At 37.6% G+C, this 14798-nt stretch overlaps 1 protein-coding gene across 1 annotated transcript in view; it reads left to right on the forward strand.

Moving 5' to 3' along the window:
• LOC102858876 (armadillo repeat-containing protein 3-like) overlaps window positions 1-14798 on the forward strand; it is a 161777-nt gene that overhangs the window by 22016 nt on the left and 124963 nt on the right. The window contains exon 3 of the mRNA XM_006887100.1: window positions 3634-3751. Coding sequence (XP_006887162.1) covers window positions 3634-3751 — 118 coding nt within the window. The remainder of the gene's footprint in view (window positions 1-3633; window positions 3752-14798) is intronic.

Raw genomic sequence — 14798 nt, forward strand, 5'->3', positions numbered from 1 at the left:
TTCCTGGATCATTTAACATTTTACCCAAAGAATCCTTAAGTATTGCCACCCACGGCTTGAATTTGTTATTAAGCTCCTTCAGCTTAAGAAACGTGGAGCGAGTTCGGCCCTTTTGATTTTCTGACTCCAACTCTCTGCACATTTCATTATACCATCTTGCTTAGTCATCCCAGTCTGCCTTTTGAAATTTTCTGTTCAGCTCTTTAATGTCTTGGTTTTTTTCTTTAGCTTTGGCTTGGTGCTCTAATGCAATACTCAGAGTCTCATCTCACTTCCATTTTGGTCTTCTTTTTCAGCCTTTGTAATGATCTTCTGCATTCTTCATGGATGATTTTCTTGATATCATCCCAGAGCTCATTTGGTCAATGCTTATTGGTGCTCAAGGCCTCAAATCTGTTCCTGAGATGGTTTTGAAATTCCAGTGGGACAGACCTAATATCAAATTTTGGTTCCTGTGGACTTGATTTAATTTTCCTCAATTTCAGCTTGAACTTGCATATGAGTAGTTGGTGGTCTGTCCTCTGTCCCACAATCAGCACCCGGCCTGGTTTTCAGTGCTTATATTGAGCTTCTCTACTGAGTCTTTCCACAAATCTAATCTATTTGATTCCTATGCATACCATCAGGTGAAATCCATGTGTATAGCCTGCGTTTATGTTTTTTATAGAAGGCATTTGCAATGAATAAATCATTAAATGTGCAGAACTCTATCTATAATGAAATATAATTATATATAGAACAGTATCATATAGTCATGGGGCATTCTGTTACAGTGATCATTTGACTCTCAGTGCTTTTTTTTAAATAAAAAATTACTAAAATGCTGTGGGCTCTGTAGGAGAGACAAATGTCATGCCAAGTCTCTCCATTCCCTTCCAAGCACATGTCTTCCTTCTCCTGTAATAGCTCTTTATGTTGTTAACTCTTAAGAGTTTTCATTCTCCCTGTAAGCTCCTAGAGCCCCATGTCACTGTTTTCTTAGTGGTGACTAATCAGTGTACAAAACGCTATGGTGTTTTAAAACCATTTAAGAAAGAATAAAGGGTATTTACTGCAGCCTTTGTTTTAATGTTTTTCAATAAATTGACTCCTTTGGGAACTGTAGTTATTCTGCGGCATTCATGCCATATCCATGTTAAGTAATCAATAAAACTAATCAGGTAATGATTATATCAATGAAGAAAACAAAGTAGGTTGGAATTAAGAGTGACAGAGCTACTTTAAATAGGTTCTAGTTTCTTGTGCAGAGTGATTGTTCCCTCCCTTAATGAGGGCTAAATTTAAAATATTTTTATAAAGGAAATCATAATAAGATGTTCAGAAAGGAAACACCAACACAAAGAATCAGATGAAGCTTTAAAATTATTTTCCCCCCTTTTAATTTCTTTCAGAACTCCTTTTCTCACCAGACTCTAGAAATGGAAGAATTGTATAAATATTCATTTTATCCTTTAATTAAGAAAGCTCCTACAGTCATGGGGTTTAGTACTTATAATTTAGGTAAACATGGATTTCCAGGATTTCACAGCAGCACCCAGATCTTCTCCCTTAGAGCCCTCTGCATCTTCTGTATATTATATTGCCACTTCCATGGTCCAAATTCCATTTAATTTTGCAGGTTGTTATGTGTGACTGTATATTGCTTTTTAAAATGTTTTGAATGTGTAATTCTAGAAGGTAGACACTAATAAAACTATTACCTAGTATATACATCAAGAAGACAAAGATCCTCACCACTGGGCCAATTGGTAGCACCATATAAGATGGTGAGGTGATTGAGGTTGTTAGCAATTACAGCTTGCTCAGATCCACAGTCAACACTCAGGAAATCAAAAGACAAATTGCACAGGGAAAATCTGCTGTCATGGGCCTCTCCAGAGTGCTGAAGAACAACGATGTCAGTCTGCATAAAAAAGTGCGCCTAATCTAGGCCATGGTCTTCTCAATTACATGTTATGCTTCAGAGGGTTGGACAGTGACTAAGGATGACAGAAGAAGAACAGATGCCTTCTAGTTGTGGTGCTGGAGAGGAGTCTTGAACATACCATGGACTGCCATGAAAACAAATAGATCTGTCTTGGGGAGGGTGAAGCCATATCTTTTCTTGGAGGCTAGGATTTTGAAGCTCTGCCTCAGTTACTTTGGCCATGTGGCCAGGAGAGATCAGTCCTTGGAGAAAGACATCATGCTTGGAAGGGTGGATGCAGCACAGGAGAGGGAGACCCCGAATGAGATGGACTGATACAGTAACTGGGGTGATGGGGGTTTGTGGTCAGAATTAGTGAGCCTGGCTCAGGACAGGGAAGGGTTCAGAACTGCTGTACATATGGCCGCTATCCATCACAGATGACTCAATGGCACATAACAACAATAACAAACGATAACAGGTTTGGAAGCAGGAGTGGCATCCACTTCCTAAATAACATGCCTCCGGAAACTCTGAACTTTGATAAGTGTTGATAGTTGTAGAGGGACTTCAGGCCTTTTATTCATAGGGTAGCTATGAGTTGTGCTCAACTCTAAGGCAATCAGCAAAACAGTATATACATATTAACAAGAATTTCTGAAGACTCTTCTTGCTGTTAGGTGCTGTCAAGTCGAATATGACTCATAGCAACCCCATGAGCAGTGTATCTGAATCCTGTCCTGTTCTGTGCCATCCTCACACTTCCTAACACACTAGAGCCCATTACGGCAGTCACTGGGTCAATCCACCTGGTCGAGGGTCGTCTTCTTCTTTGTCTACACTCCACCCTTCTAAGCATCATGTCCCTCTCCAAGGAATAGTCCCTCTTAGCAACATGCATGAATCATGCATGTGAGGTGAAGTCTCATCATCTTTGCCTCCAAAGAGCACTCTGGTTGCACCCCCTCCAAGAAGTATTTTTTTGTTCTTTTGGCAGTCCATGGGATGTTCAGCGCTCTTCTCCAACACCACAGCTCAAAGGCATCAATAATTCTTCTGTCCTCTTTATTCATTGTTTAGCTCTCAGATATATAACAAGTGATTGGAAAGACCACGGCCTCAATCAGACGCACCTTAGTTTTCAAACTGACATAATTACTCTTCAATAATTTAGAAAGGTCTCTAATTGCAGACTTTCCCAGTGCAACACATCTCTCGATTTCCTGACTGCTGGTACCAAGGGTTTTAATCCTGAAGATTAAGAATTATAATAATATATGTTGTTTACTTACTTAACATATGAGCCAGATATATTGCTAAAAAAACCCCAAAAGATAAATACTTTACATATATGATCTCTAATCTTCTCTTTGATCTCAATACAAGTATCATTATCCCTATTATAAAGTTTCTTATAAACTAAGATTTTAGGTGTTTAAGAAATTTTTTTGAGTCTATGTCACCAAATGTAGAAATTTAACCTGTAAGATTCTGAAACCTTTTGCTATATATATGAGAATTCTGGGGAAATCAATGTTGAAAATTTTCTATCAGTAATGATTTTTGGTTTGTGTTTTTCATTTGGTTTTAAATTAACTTTTACTTTGTTTATAGTGGGCATTGAAGACATCATTTTTGCAAGATTGTGTTCCTTTAAAGTTTTGAGATACTATTTGTTACTTGTTTTTTCAAGGGGAATTTAATCTTTTTTTTCCTTTGTATTTCAGTTCGAGCCATTAACAATTGAAAGCAAAAATGCAGCAACCGTAGTATTAATGCTTCAGTCTCCAGAAGAAGAAATTTTAGCTAAAGCATGTGAAGCCATTTATAGATTTGCTTTAAAAGGTTTGGATTTTTCCAGTTTCTTAAAATATTTTGCTACTTTTATCTGAACTCACCTTTCTCCCTCGTCTTTACTTCCTGTCAGATAAATTCTTACAAACTGACATTCAATGTATCAGGTAATAAATACATATATAGTATTTTATTACCTTATAAGTATTTCCCAAGTATTGAATGTAAAGTAAAAGTAGTTCTAGAAATTAAAAGTATTTCTCTAAGTTAGTCTTGAGAAGTCACATACCTACTGAGTAGGATAGCCATTTAAAAGACTTTATTGTAGTTTGAAAAGCTGTGGATGTCTCAGGATCTAACCAAAAGAGCTTCTGATTGTTAAGCTGCAACAAACTGAGCAAACAATTGTTTACTAGAGTATTACTCTGAGTAGAAAATAGCAACCCAGGAGTCCATGCTGATATAAGTAAATGGTTTAATGAAAAATCCAAATCTCCCATGTACCATAATTCTAGCAATTTATTATATGGATACTCTGTACTTACGAAGGTGAAATGTAAATGCCACACTCTTTAAAGTGTGTGGTGCACTTAGTAACTTGTAGTCAGTGAATACAATAGGCAAGTGGAGAAAAATTAGTCATTTTGCTGTAGAGAGAAATAGTTAATCAAAGTAACAAACAGTGATTAGCGTATGTACTGTTATTGTGATGTGATGAAAGTGGCACTTTATCTATAGCTATTTCTCCAGAGATCTAAAATCAACATGCAATTGTGATAAAAAAAAATTCTACAAATTCCAATTTAGGGGCATCCAAAACCGTAACAATTATCAAAACAAAGAAAGCCAGAGATATTATCACAGCCAAGAAGAGTGTCAGGAGACAAGAAGGCTAAATGTAATTTAGAAACCTGCATAAGACATTGGACTAGAAAAAGAGCAATTGGTTAAAACTGAAGAAATTGTAATAAACTATGCTCTTCTTGCCTAGTGGTAAGAAACTTCACAACAATTCTGAAGGCACATGGTTCAAATCCACAAGAGAAAGAGGGACAATCTCCTAACGTACAATTAAACTGCTCTGAAAACCCAACTGTGTGCTAGTTCTGACTAATGGTATACAACAATGGACTTTCAATAATGAAAATGTATCAATACTTGTTCATTAATTGTACCAAATGCCCTATATTGCATTGCAATCCTGAAGCCACACAGTTTAAATCAGCCAGCTGCTCTGTGGGAAATGGATGGGCAGCAACCCCTGTTTTGATTAACTGCCTCTGAAAACCTGCCTGAGGGTCAGCTATGGGTCAGTTCCAACTTGAAGGCACACAACAACAAAAACAACAGTGTATGATGTCAGTAGTAGTGGAAGCTGAATACAGGGTGTGTGGAAATTCTTTGTACTATATTTCTTCTTTTACAGTAACATTAAAACTATAGTTAATAAATTAAGTTTATTTAAAAATTTTAAATGTTACAAATCAGATACTATTGCTATATGGTGATAGAAATAGATTTTATTATGCTATATAACATTTTGAGAACACTGCAAGAGATTATACATTAGTTTAGTGGAACTTATTATTTTTAACAAAATATTTTAAACTAAGTTAGATGCAGTGTGATTTTAAAGAAATGTTATGTTGGACATTATTTGCAGACTTAGATGACAGAACAACAACACATCATTAAATTGAAAAATAGTATCAAATTCAACTTGCTATGTTGGTCTAGACATTTATTGAGAATCAAAACAGCATGGTACTGGTACAATGACAGGCACATAGACCAATGCAACAGAATCAAGAACCAGAAATGGACCCAGGTATCTATGGTCAACCGATATTTCACAAGGAAATAAAAGCTATCAAATGAGGAAATGAAAACCTCTTCATCAAATGGTGCTTGCAAAACTGGATCCACATCTCATACCACAAACAAAAAACTACTCAAGGTGGATCAGAGACATGGGAGTAAAGTCCAAAACCATAAAGTTCATCAGAGACAAACTGGGATCAACCTTATACGGCCTAGTGTATAATATAAAGAGACTGCTAAATAAAGCTGGAAATTCAAAATCTGGAGAGGATAATATTGATGAATGGAATCTTCTAAAGATTAAATCCCTATGCCATCAAAAAACTTTTTCCAACAGAGTGAAAAGAAAACCTACCGAAAGGAACAAGTATTTGGCAATACCATCTCAGACAGGGATCTTATAACTAAAGTTTATAGAATATTGCTGGACCTCCAGAAGAAAAAGACTGATAACCCAATTACAAAATGAGCAAAAGACATGGAAAGACTTTTCACTGAGGAAGACATTCAGATGGTCAACAGACACATAAAGAAATGTTCAAAATCATTGGCAATAAGAGAGATCTTACCCCAGTAGCAGTGGGAAAGTTTAGCATGGCAGCAAGCAATAAATGGGCAGGATATGGAGAGGTGGGAACTCTCTTACACTGTTGGTAGATTGTAAAATGGTACACCCTCTCTAGAAGGAAGTTTGGCATTTCCTCAAAAAGTTCAACCTAGGAACTCTATTACCCAGCTATTCCACTTGGAATATATTCCAAGGAAATTAGAACTGAGACACAAATGGAGATTTGTATACCAGTGCTCATAGCAGCATTATTCACCAACACAATATCTTAGAAACGGCCCAAATTGTCTAACTACAACTGAATGGATTGAGAAATTGTAGTACATTCACATAAGGGAATACTACACAGCAATCAGGAGCAACGATTTTAATAAAACAGTATGTAACTTGGGAGAGATTGGAGAGCATTATGCTGAGTGAACTGACTCAGTCTCATAAGAACAAATACTGCATAAGACCATTATTGTAAAGATAGAAGGATAACTAGTAACACATGTATGGGGAGCCAAGGGTGAAAGGAGTGCAAACAGAGAGGTGAGGATGGGTAGAGGTGAAAACACATGGTTGCACAATTTGGTGAGTGGAGTGAGTGAGTGAAGGAAATGAAAAGGATGTGGTGGAGACCTGAAAAGTTCTGGTAATGATGGGCAACGTACAATGGTGATTGATTTTATGAAACGTAATAAATGGGAATGGTTGTGTCAAACACAATATGAATGAAGAACAGTGTGGAACACAAGGTATATGAACTTTGTGAGCAAACCAGTATTTTATAAAAACAAATCAAAATTTTCCCCCCTATTCTAAAAACCAAAGACTAGAGATCACATGTGTACAAAATGAAAATAAGGAAAGTATGTTTGAATAGACTGTGTAATCCTTTTATAAGTTTAATTATTTCCTAATTTTTTATGTAAAAAATCCCCAAACTCCAAAAATCTCATTGTCATTGAGTCACATGGCAGGTGACTGGATTCAAACTGGCTACCTTTGGGTTGACAGTATAACTCCCTACCCATTAGGTCACTAGGACCCCTTAATCCTGCTATAAGTAAGGGAAACACAAGAAATGAATGAAATAGTAGAGAGATTGTAAAATAGAAAAGACAGGAGAATTTCTCAAAACGTAAAGCCATCACAGTTTAGATAAGATACCTGTTTCTCTAGTACAATAATTTAACAGGTGGAGAAAAATTGGATGCCAAAATTGCTTATGTAAAAAAAATTGCTTATATCTGGAACCTCATTCATATAAAATTTTCCTATCAGATTCTTATCAGATTTAGACAATGAAATATGGGACTTTGGAGATGATGGAATTTATATAAACTGTTAGACCTTGGGGTGGGGTAATGCTGTAATGGGATGAGATTTTGAGGATCTTGGAACGGAATGTTTTAATTTAGTGTATGTGCCAGACATAAATATGTTCAGGTCAAAGAGTAGAAGATGGTCCATTAAACATCTGCCAGATTAGCTAAAGTAAAAAAATAATAGCAGTGCTTTTTGACATGCATTTTTCTAAGGGCTAATGACATTAAACAAATTTGTCATATGACTATTTGCCGTTTCCATGCCTTAGTTTGTGAAGTACTCATTCCTGTGTGTTGATTTTTCTTTTTTCACTCTTGAGTAGTCTTAATTGAAGAAATCTCTTTATATATTTAATATAATACCCTTGTCATTAAGTGCATTGAAAATGTTTTTCTATTTGATATCACATGCAAGCAAGATTCTGCTTAAGAACATCCAAAAACGACTGGAATACAGGCTGGATTTAGAATAGGCCACGACACTAGGGATATTATAGCTAATGTTAGATGGATCTTGTTGAAATCAGAGAGTACCAGAGGAATGTCTGTGTTGCGTTGACTATGCAAAGGCATTTGACTGTGGATCACAGCAAACTGTGACTGACTTTGAGAAGAATGGGAATCTCGGAACACTTGATTGTGCTTATGCAAAACTTATACTTGGACCAGGAGGCAGTCATCAGAACAGAGCAAGGAAACACTGCATGGTTCAAAATTGGGAAGAGTGTGCATAAAGGATGTGTCCTATCTCCATATCTTTTCAATCTATATGCGTAACAGATTACCCGGGAGGCTGGGCTCTATGAAGAGAAATGTGGCATAAGGATTGGAGGTACACTCATCAACAATCTGTGTTATGCAGATGACACAATCCTGTTTCCTGAAACTGAGGAGGACCTGACATCAAGAAAACAAAGAATCTCACCAGTGGGTTGATTGGCAACATCATGATAGATGGTGAAGAAATTGAGATTGTTGACAGCTTTAATTTCAGCCAGGAAAGTAAAAGATGAATTGCATTGGGAAAGTCTACTATCAGAGATCCCTCCAAGGCACTGAGGAGCAATGCCGTCAGGCTGGAGACTAAGGTGTGCCTGATACAGGCCATGGCCTTTGTCATTACTTGCTATGCATCAGAGAGCTGGAAAATGACTAGGGATGATAAAAGGAGAGTTGATGCCTTTGTTTGGTGTTGGAGAAGAGTATTGAATATACATACCATGGACTGCTAGGAGAAAAAATAAGTTTGTCCTGGAGAGGGTGAAGCCAGGCTGCTCCTTGAGGCAAGGATTCTGAAGCTTCGTCTGACATACTTTGGACATGTGCAGGAGAGGAAGACCCTCAATGAGATGGATTGATTCTGTTACTAGAGTAATGGAGAAAGGTTTGTCAGAGACAATAAGGTTGACAGGAGGTATAGCAGGGTTTAGGGTTGTTGTACATAGGGTTGTTATGAGTCACACATGACTCAATGGCACATAACAACAACAACAACTTGCCTTAAAATATATATTCTTAATTTTACTATTATTGTTGTTGTTAAGTGCCATCAAGTTGAGCTTGACTCACTGCGATTCTATGAACAGAAGACCTGAAGTTTCTCTTAGTTCATAGAGTTTCTAGAGGCATATTGTTTAGGAAGTTTATGCCGTTCCTGCTTCCAAACCCTTCTTAATCTGGGAGCTCCACAAAACACTGTCCACTATGGATAACCATTATGGCATTTGACACACAGCGTTCAGCATCACAGCAACCCCAAGTTACCTCAGTATAGCAAATTGACAGATGAGTGCTTTATCACTTAGAACAATGTTCAATCTAAACACAACACCAGGCCCAAGGACTGCATGCCCAAGGACTGCATGCCCAAGGACCCAATGAACTTTAAATACACAGGCCTTCCCACCAGGTCCTGATTGGCTCCAAACAAGAGGCTTCTACCCCATAGCTCATTGTTAAGCAAATCCAATCAGCTAAAACATGATTATGAATGAAATAAAAACTCCAAACTGGAGACTTAGTTAGAGCCCAACTGACTTTAAATACACAGCCCTCCCCAGGTCCTGACTGACTAACAAGAGGCTTCCAGCCCACAGCTCATTGTTAGCCAAATCCAGCAAATCCAATCAGCTCACACACAGTTGTGAATGAAATAAAAACAACCAAATAGTTCATATCCAACTCTCAACCAAAACAAGAAGAATCCACCTTCCAGAGTCGAACTGCTTCATACATTTAGTCCAATTTAAAACAACAACCTCCCCTCCCCCCAAACACACACACACACACACACACACACACACGAAACCCAACCCAAAACCCCTGACTGGTTCTGGAAGGTATGCTTTAGGAGTGGTTTGTGTGAAATCCTGGGTCAAATTCCAGAGAGACTTTGGATTTTGCATCTGTGGGAGCACGAGTCCCACTCAATGAGATTCACTATACTCACATCGCCTGGTTGTCCTATGTGCTTAATTATGAATCATCTCCTTTCTTATATGGCATGAGGTATGGAAACAGGCATGTATTTGACCTGCAGTCAATGCAGGTATTATTTTAATTTGGTGCTTCGTAAAGCAGTATTTTTCTGAATGTTTTTTTTTAAGATAAATGATAGGATTTTGCCTCCTGGCCATGAAAGGGATGAGAGTTATCCTCTTGCTTGGAAAAATTAACCCAAAACCCAGAAAAGTAATAGGAAGACACTAGCCATCAGGCAATGACATAGAGTGAGAACTGAGAGACAGGGAAAAGAAGTAATAAGCCCTTTGATTGCCCCCACACATTCATTTTAGAGTTTCCAGTCCACAACTCAGGAAGGGGAATCCTACACAAAGTCCTGCAGACTCCCTGAAGATAGATCTGAGAGTCTTGAGCGACAAAGGTAACTAGAGTTTGCAGAATAGAATCACAGATAAGACAAAGTTGGACAGAGTGAGAACTCAGATTTGTGAGATATCCCACTAATGTATGATGTATTCAACTGAGTGCTGAATTTTGAACTCAAGTCTACTCCCATAAAGATGTACAACCTCAGAAACTTACTGCAGGTCAGGTAGAGAACCACCAAGAAGAGTAAACAGTGTGGGCTGCTCACGTGGGGGTGAGGGGAGTACCTGTTTCTGTTTACCACACTGAAAACGTAAAAAAAACCAAAACCAACTTTTGCAGTTTTAGGACATTGGTTCAAGTACACAGAGGGATTGTGTCTCAGACAGTCTGTGTTTCTCTCTGTCTGTCTCTCTCTTACACAATGCCCTGGAGTCAATACCAGCCCTCCATTGGGTTTCTGAGGCTTTAAATCATATGGGAGGAGATTCCATATTTTTGGCCCATGGAGCTCCTGGTGGATTCAAACTGCCAGAAAAGTGTGGTCTTTGAGATTGTAGTACAATGCCCTATGGAATTAAGATACCAGAATTCCCTCCTTAGTTGTTGTTAGGGCCTCAGTTGTTGTTGTTAAGTACCCTCAACTTGAGTACATTTCATAGTGACCCTATGGATATGAGATCTGAAACCTGCCCTACCCTGTGCTATCCTCATCTTCTCTGCCACACTAGAGTCCACTGTTAAAGTCACTGTATCAGTTCATCTCATTGAGAGTCCTCCCCTCCTTTGCTGACACTCTGCTTTTCTAAGCCTGGTGTCTTTTTCAAAGACTGGCCCCTTCTAACAAGATGTCTAAAATATGTGAAATGATGTTTCACTATCTTTCCCTCTAAGGAGCATCATAGCTTCACTCTTCTCCAAAATTTATTTGTTCTTTCTTTTGGAAGTCCATGGGGTATTTAGGTTCCTCTCCAACACCACAACTCAAAGGCATAGATCTTTTTTTGTTGTCTGTATTTACTGGACTAGCCAGCCACTTGTGAAATAATTCGTCTTTGAAAACCCTATAAACGCTTGCCTTCTAGTTCAGCTGTTGTTATTGTTGTGTATTATTCAGTTGGGAACTGACTCATAGCTGGCCCACCAGTGGGTTTTCATAGACAGTAAATACTATTGGAAGAGAATGCCCATATTTCTCCTGTGCAGTAGCTGGTGGATTGAAACCATGAATCTTTGTGTTGGCAATGAAATTTGCACCACTTAGTCACCAGAACTCTTTCTGGCCTCAGAAGTGAAGCTTAATTATCCATCCCTTAATTGCCACTGTGATGACACAATCTAACAAATCTTAAAAACAAAATCTGACAGGATCTCTATTCCCAGGTAGCTTAACTGTGTCTTAGAATAAAAATGTCCTGTGGTAAACTAGGAAAAATTCACAGTGCCTCACATCCAATTGACCATTCCCATCCATGACACAGTGAGTATAACAATGAACTTGAGCATATTAGAGATCATGAGATGGTACATGGTAAAGCAGCATTCAGTTCTCTTGTTCAGAGGATTACTATTGTAATTGACTTGATGGAACTGAAGAAAAACAATAATCCATGAAGAGATAATCCATCAATAAACCAGAATGGATGCAGAACTGACAGACTGTGGAAGAGAAGAACATATAAACACTTATTCAACCATCTCCCATATGTTCAAAAAGTAAGTGTAAACATGGAAGATATTTTAAATAAACAAATAAGATGGGGAAGAAGTTGCACTGCCCGACCCAAAGGCAGTGGTTCAAACCTACTTGCTGCTCCTTGGGACAAAGATGTACTGTCTTCTCCTGTTCATCTTACAGCCTCTGAAACCCCACTGGAGAGCCAGCTAGGAGTTGTTTTCAAATCGGTGGCAATGAGAGAGAGAAAGAGAGAGAAGAAAACCTAAATGCCTGAGATGTAAAATGCACGAAACTGGATTAAAAGCAGATTTAACATTGCAGAAGAAAAAAGGTAATTTATATATACATATATATATATATGTATATATATATACAATTTATATATATATAATTTAATTACATATAATTAGAGAAGATATTTTAAAAAGATGAGCTGGATTTCAGTGATCTGGTTGTTGGTTCTTATTCTCATTGTCTAGTTGAAACTGACTCATGGCGGATCCTCCTCCAGTGGGTTTTCATGGGCTGTAAAATGCACCACAGGAGACTGCCCTTCTTTCTCCTGCAGAGCAGCTAGTGCCTTTAGGTCAGCAACAAAGTTCTTTACCCCTAGGCTATCAGAGCTCCCTAAAGTACCCTAATATACATAATTGGACTTCCTGGAAGAACGAAAAAGGTGAAGAAAAATGATTTGAAGAAATAATGGTGATTTGTCCCTAAAATTTCATGAAAGCTATAATAAGCCCACAGGATACAAGATGCTTAATGAAATTCAGGTATAAGGAATATGAAGTAGATCACCTGGAGGCATATCATAATCTAATTGCTTGAAACCAGTGATAATAAGAATAATCTTAAAACCATTAGTTGGGGGCTGGGAGAATGGTCATTATCTTTAGAGGAACAAGGATGACAACAGATTGATTGTCAGAAACAATGCAAATAAGAGGTCAGTGGAGCTAAATCCTTAAGTACTTAAAGAAAGCAAAAGAACTGGCAGTCCTCTTTTTTTATACATGATATAAATGTTCTTTTAAAACCAAAGTTGAAATAAAGGTTATTTTTTTTTCACACAGACAAAAAGCTTTAATGTCCAATACCAGCAGACAGACACAACTGAAAATGGTAAAGGATGTACGTTAAGCAGATGTAAAATGATACCAGGTAGAAGTGTGGATCTACACAAGGATTTAAGATAGAGCAGCAGAAATGGAAATGTAACATAAAAGTAATTTTCTTAGGGGAGTTCTGGTGGCCTAGTGGCAAAAAAGTTGCACTGCAATCCCAGAGGTATGCAGTCCGAATCCAGCAGATGCTCTGCCAGAGAAGGAGGGGCAATCTCCTCCCACACCAGTGAGATCCAATTTGATGATACATATACACAAAATAATAAATTTTTTAAAAAAAGTAATTTTCTTAGTATTTAAATAACTTTAAAAGAGAACTAAGAAAAGAATAGTAAACAAAGTAAATGTATAACAAAAAGAACCAAGATGACAAAAACAAATCTACTGCTTTCAAGTCAGTTTCAACTCCTAGCACCCCTCTCTCAGGTTTCTGAGGCTGTAAGTCTTTACATGAAGAGACTGCCCATCTTCATCTCAAGGAGCAGCTGATAGATTTGAACCATTGACCTTTTCTGACCCATAGCTGACTCTCCAGTGGGTTTTCAGAGGCAGTAAATCACGTAGAATGAGATTGCCCATTCCTCTCCTGCTTTGGTTAGCAGCATAACAGGATATAATGTGCCAGTGGAACTCCTTAGCACCAAGATAAGAAGGGAAATAAAATATATTTTGTAACATTTTTGTGTTAAATATAAAGGTATCATTTGAACATAGACTTTGATAAGCACTATCAACTATAAACTGTAACACAACTGTCGAATAACAGAACAGGTATTATCTGGCAAGCCAGCTAAGAAAAGAAAGTGGATCATACAAAATAAGGCAAGAAAACAAGGAACATAAAGTAGAGGTGATACATCAAAACAAATGGCTAGATGGTAAACTTAAACCTAAATCAAGTCAAATGTAATGGATTTAAATACCTCAGTTAACAAAGATTATTATATTTTAAGAAAGGTAAAACCTAACTAGATTCTGCCTATAAAACATGTGCTTAAAATATAAAGGTACCATATATAACTTAAAAGCAAAAGAATAAAAAAAATTGCATGGCATACTAGCATTAACCAAAAGACAACTTGGAAGGCTAACTTAATACCAGATACTCTAATGGCAAGAAGTTGTGCTGCAATCCCGAAGCCTTACGGTGTGAGGTGACCAGATGTTCCATAGGAGAAAGACAGGCAGTCTCCTGTGCAATTAACTGCCTCTCAAAACCCACTGGAGGGTTAGTTATGGGTCTGGATCTATGGTACACAACAACACCAACAACAACTGTCAAAACAATAGCAACATAGTACACCCATTAACTGGAATATTCCACAGCATTGAAAAACAAACTGTAAATTACTACATATGTAAGAGTCTGGAAGATAAAATGCTGAGACATTATCTCAGTTATAAAAGGACAAATACTGCATAGACCACTGTTAAAAAGCCAGAATGGACACAAGAGCGAGAAGAGTGGGAAAAGGATGGATAATGAACAATACACTGGAACAGGTGAAGGGAAGGACTCTCTGAAAGGAATGGACAAATAGACATCATGTGTATGACAATTAACAATCTGGACCAAGACATGAATTACAAAATGAGCTGGGGATGGGGGAAGTGGGAAATGTACATCAATAAATGAACGAAAACCCATCCTTTCTGTAAACTTTTACTAAAATCACAATTAAAAAAAGAACAGCAACAGAGATAAAGGCCTTTTATTAATAACAATAAGGCAGTTAGTTAATCAATAGTTCATGAAAATCCT

This window comes from Elephantulus edwardii, unplaced genomic scaffold (assembly GCF_000299155.1).
Source record: "Elephantulus edwardii isolate Elephantulus edwardi_28Jun2011 unplaced genomic scaffold, EleEdw1.0 scaffold00054, whole genome shotgun sequence".
Lineage (NCBI taxonomy): Eukaryota > Metazoa > Chordata > Mammalia > Macroscelidea > Macroscelididae > Elephantulus > Elephantulus edwardii.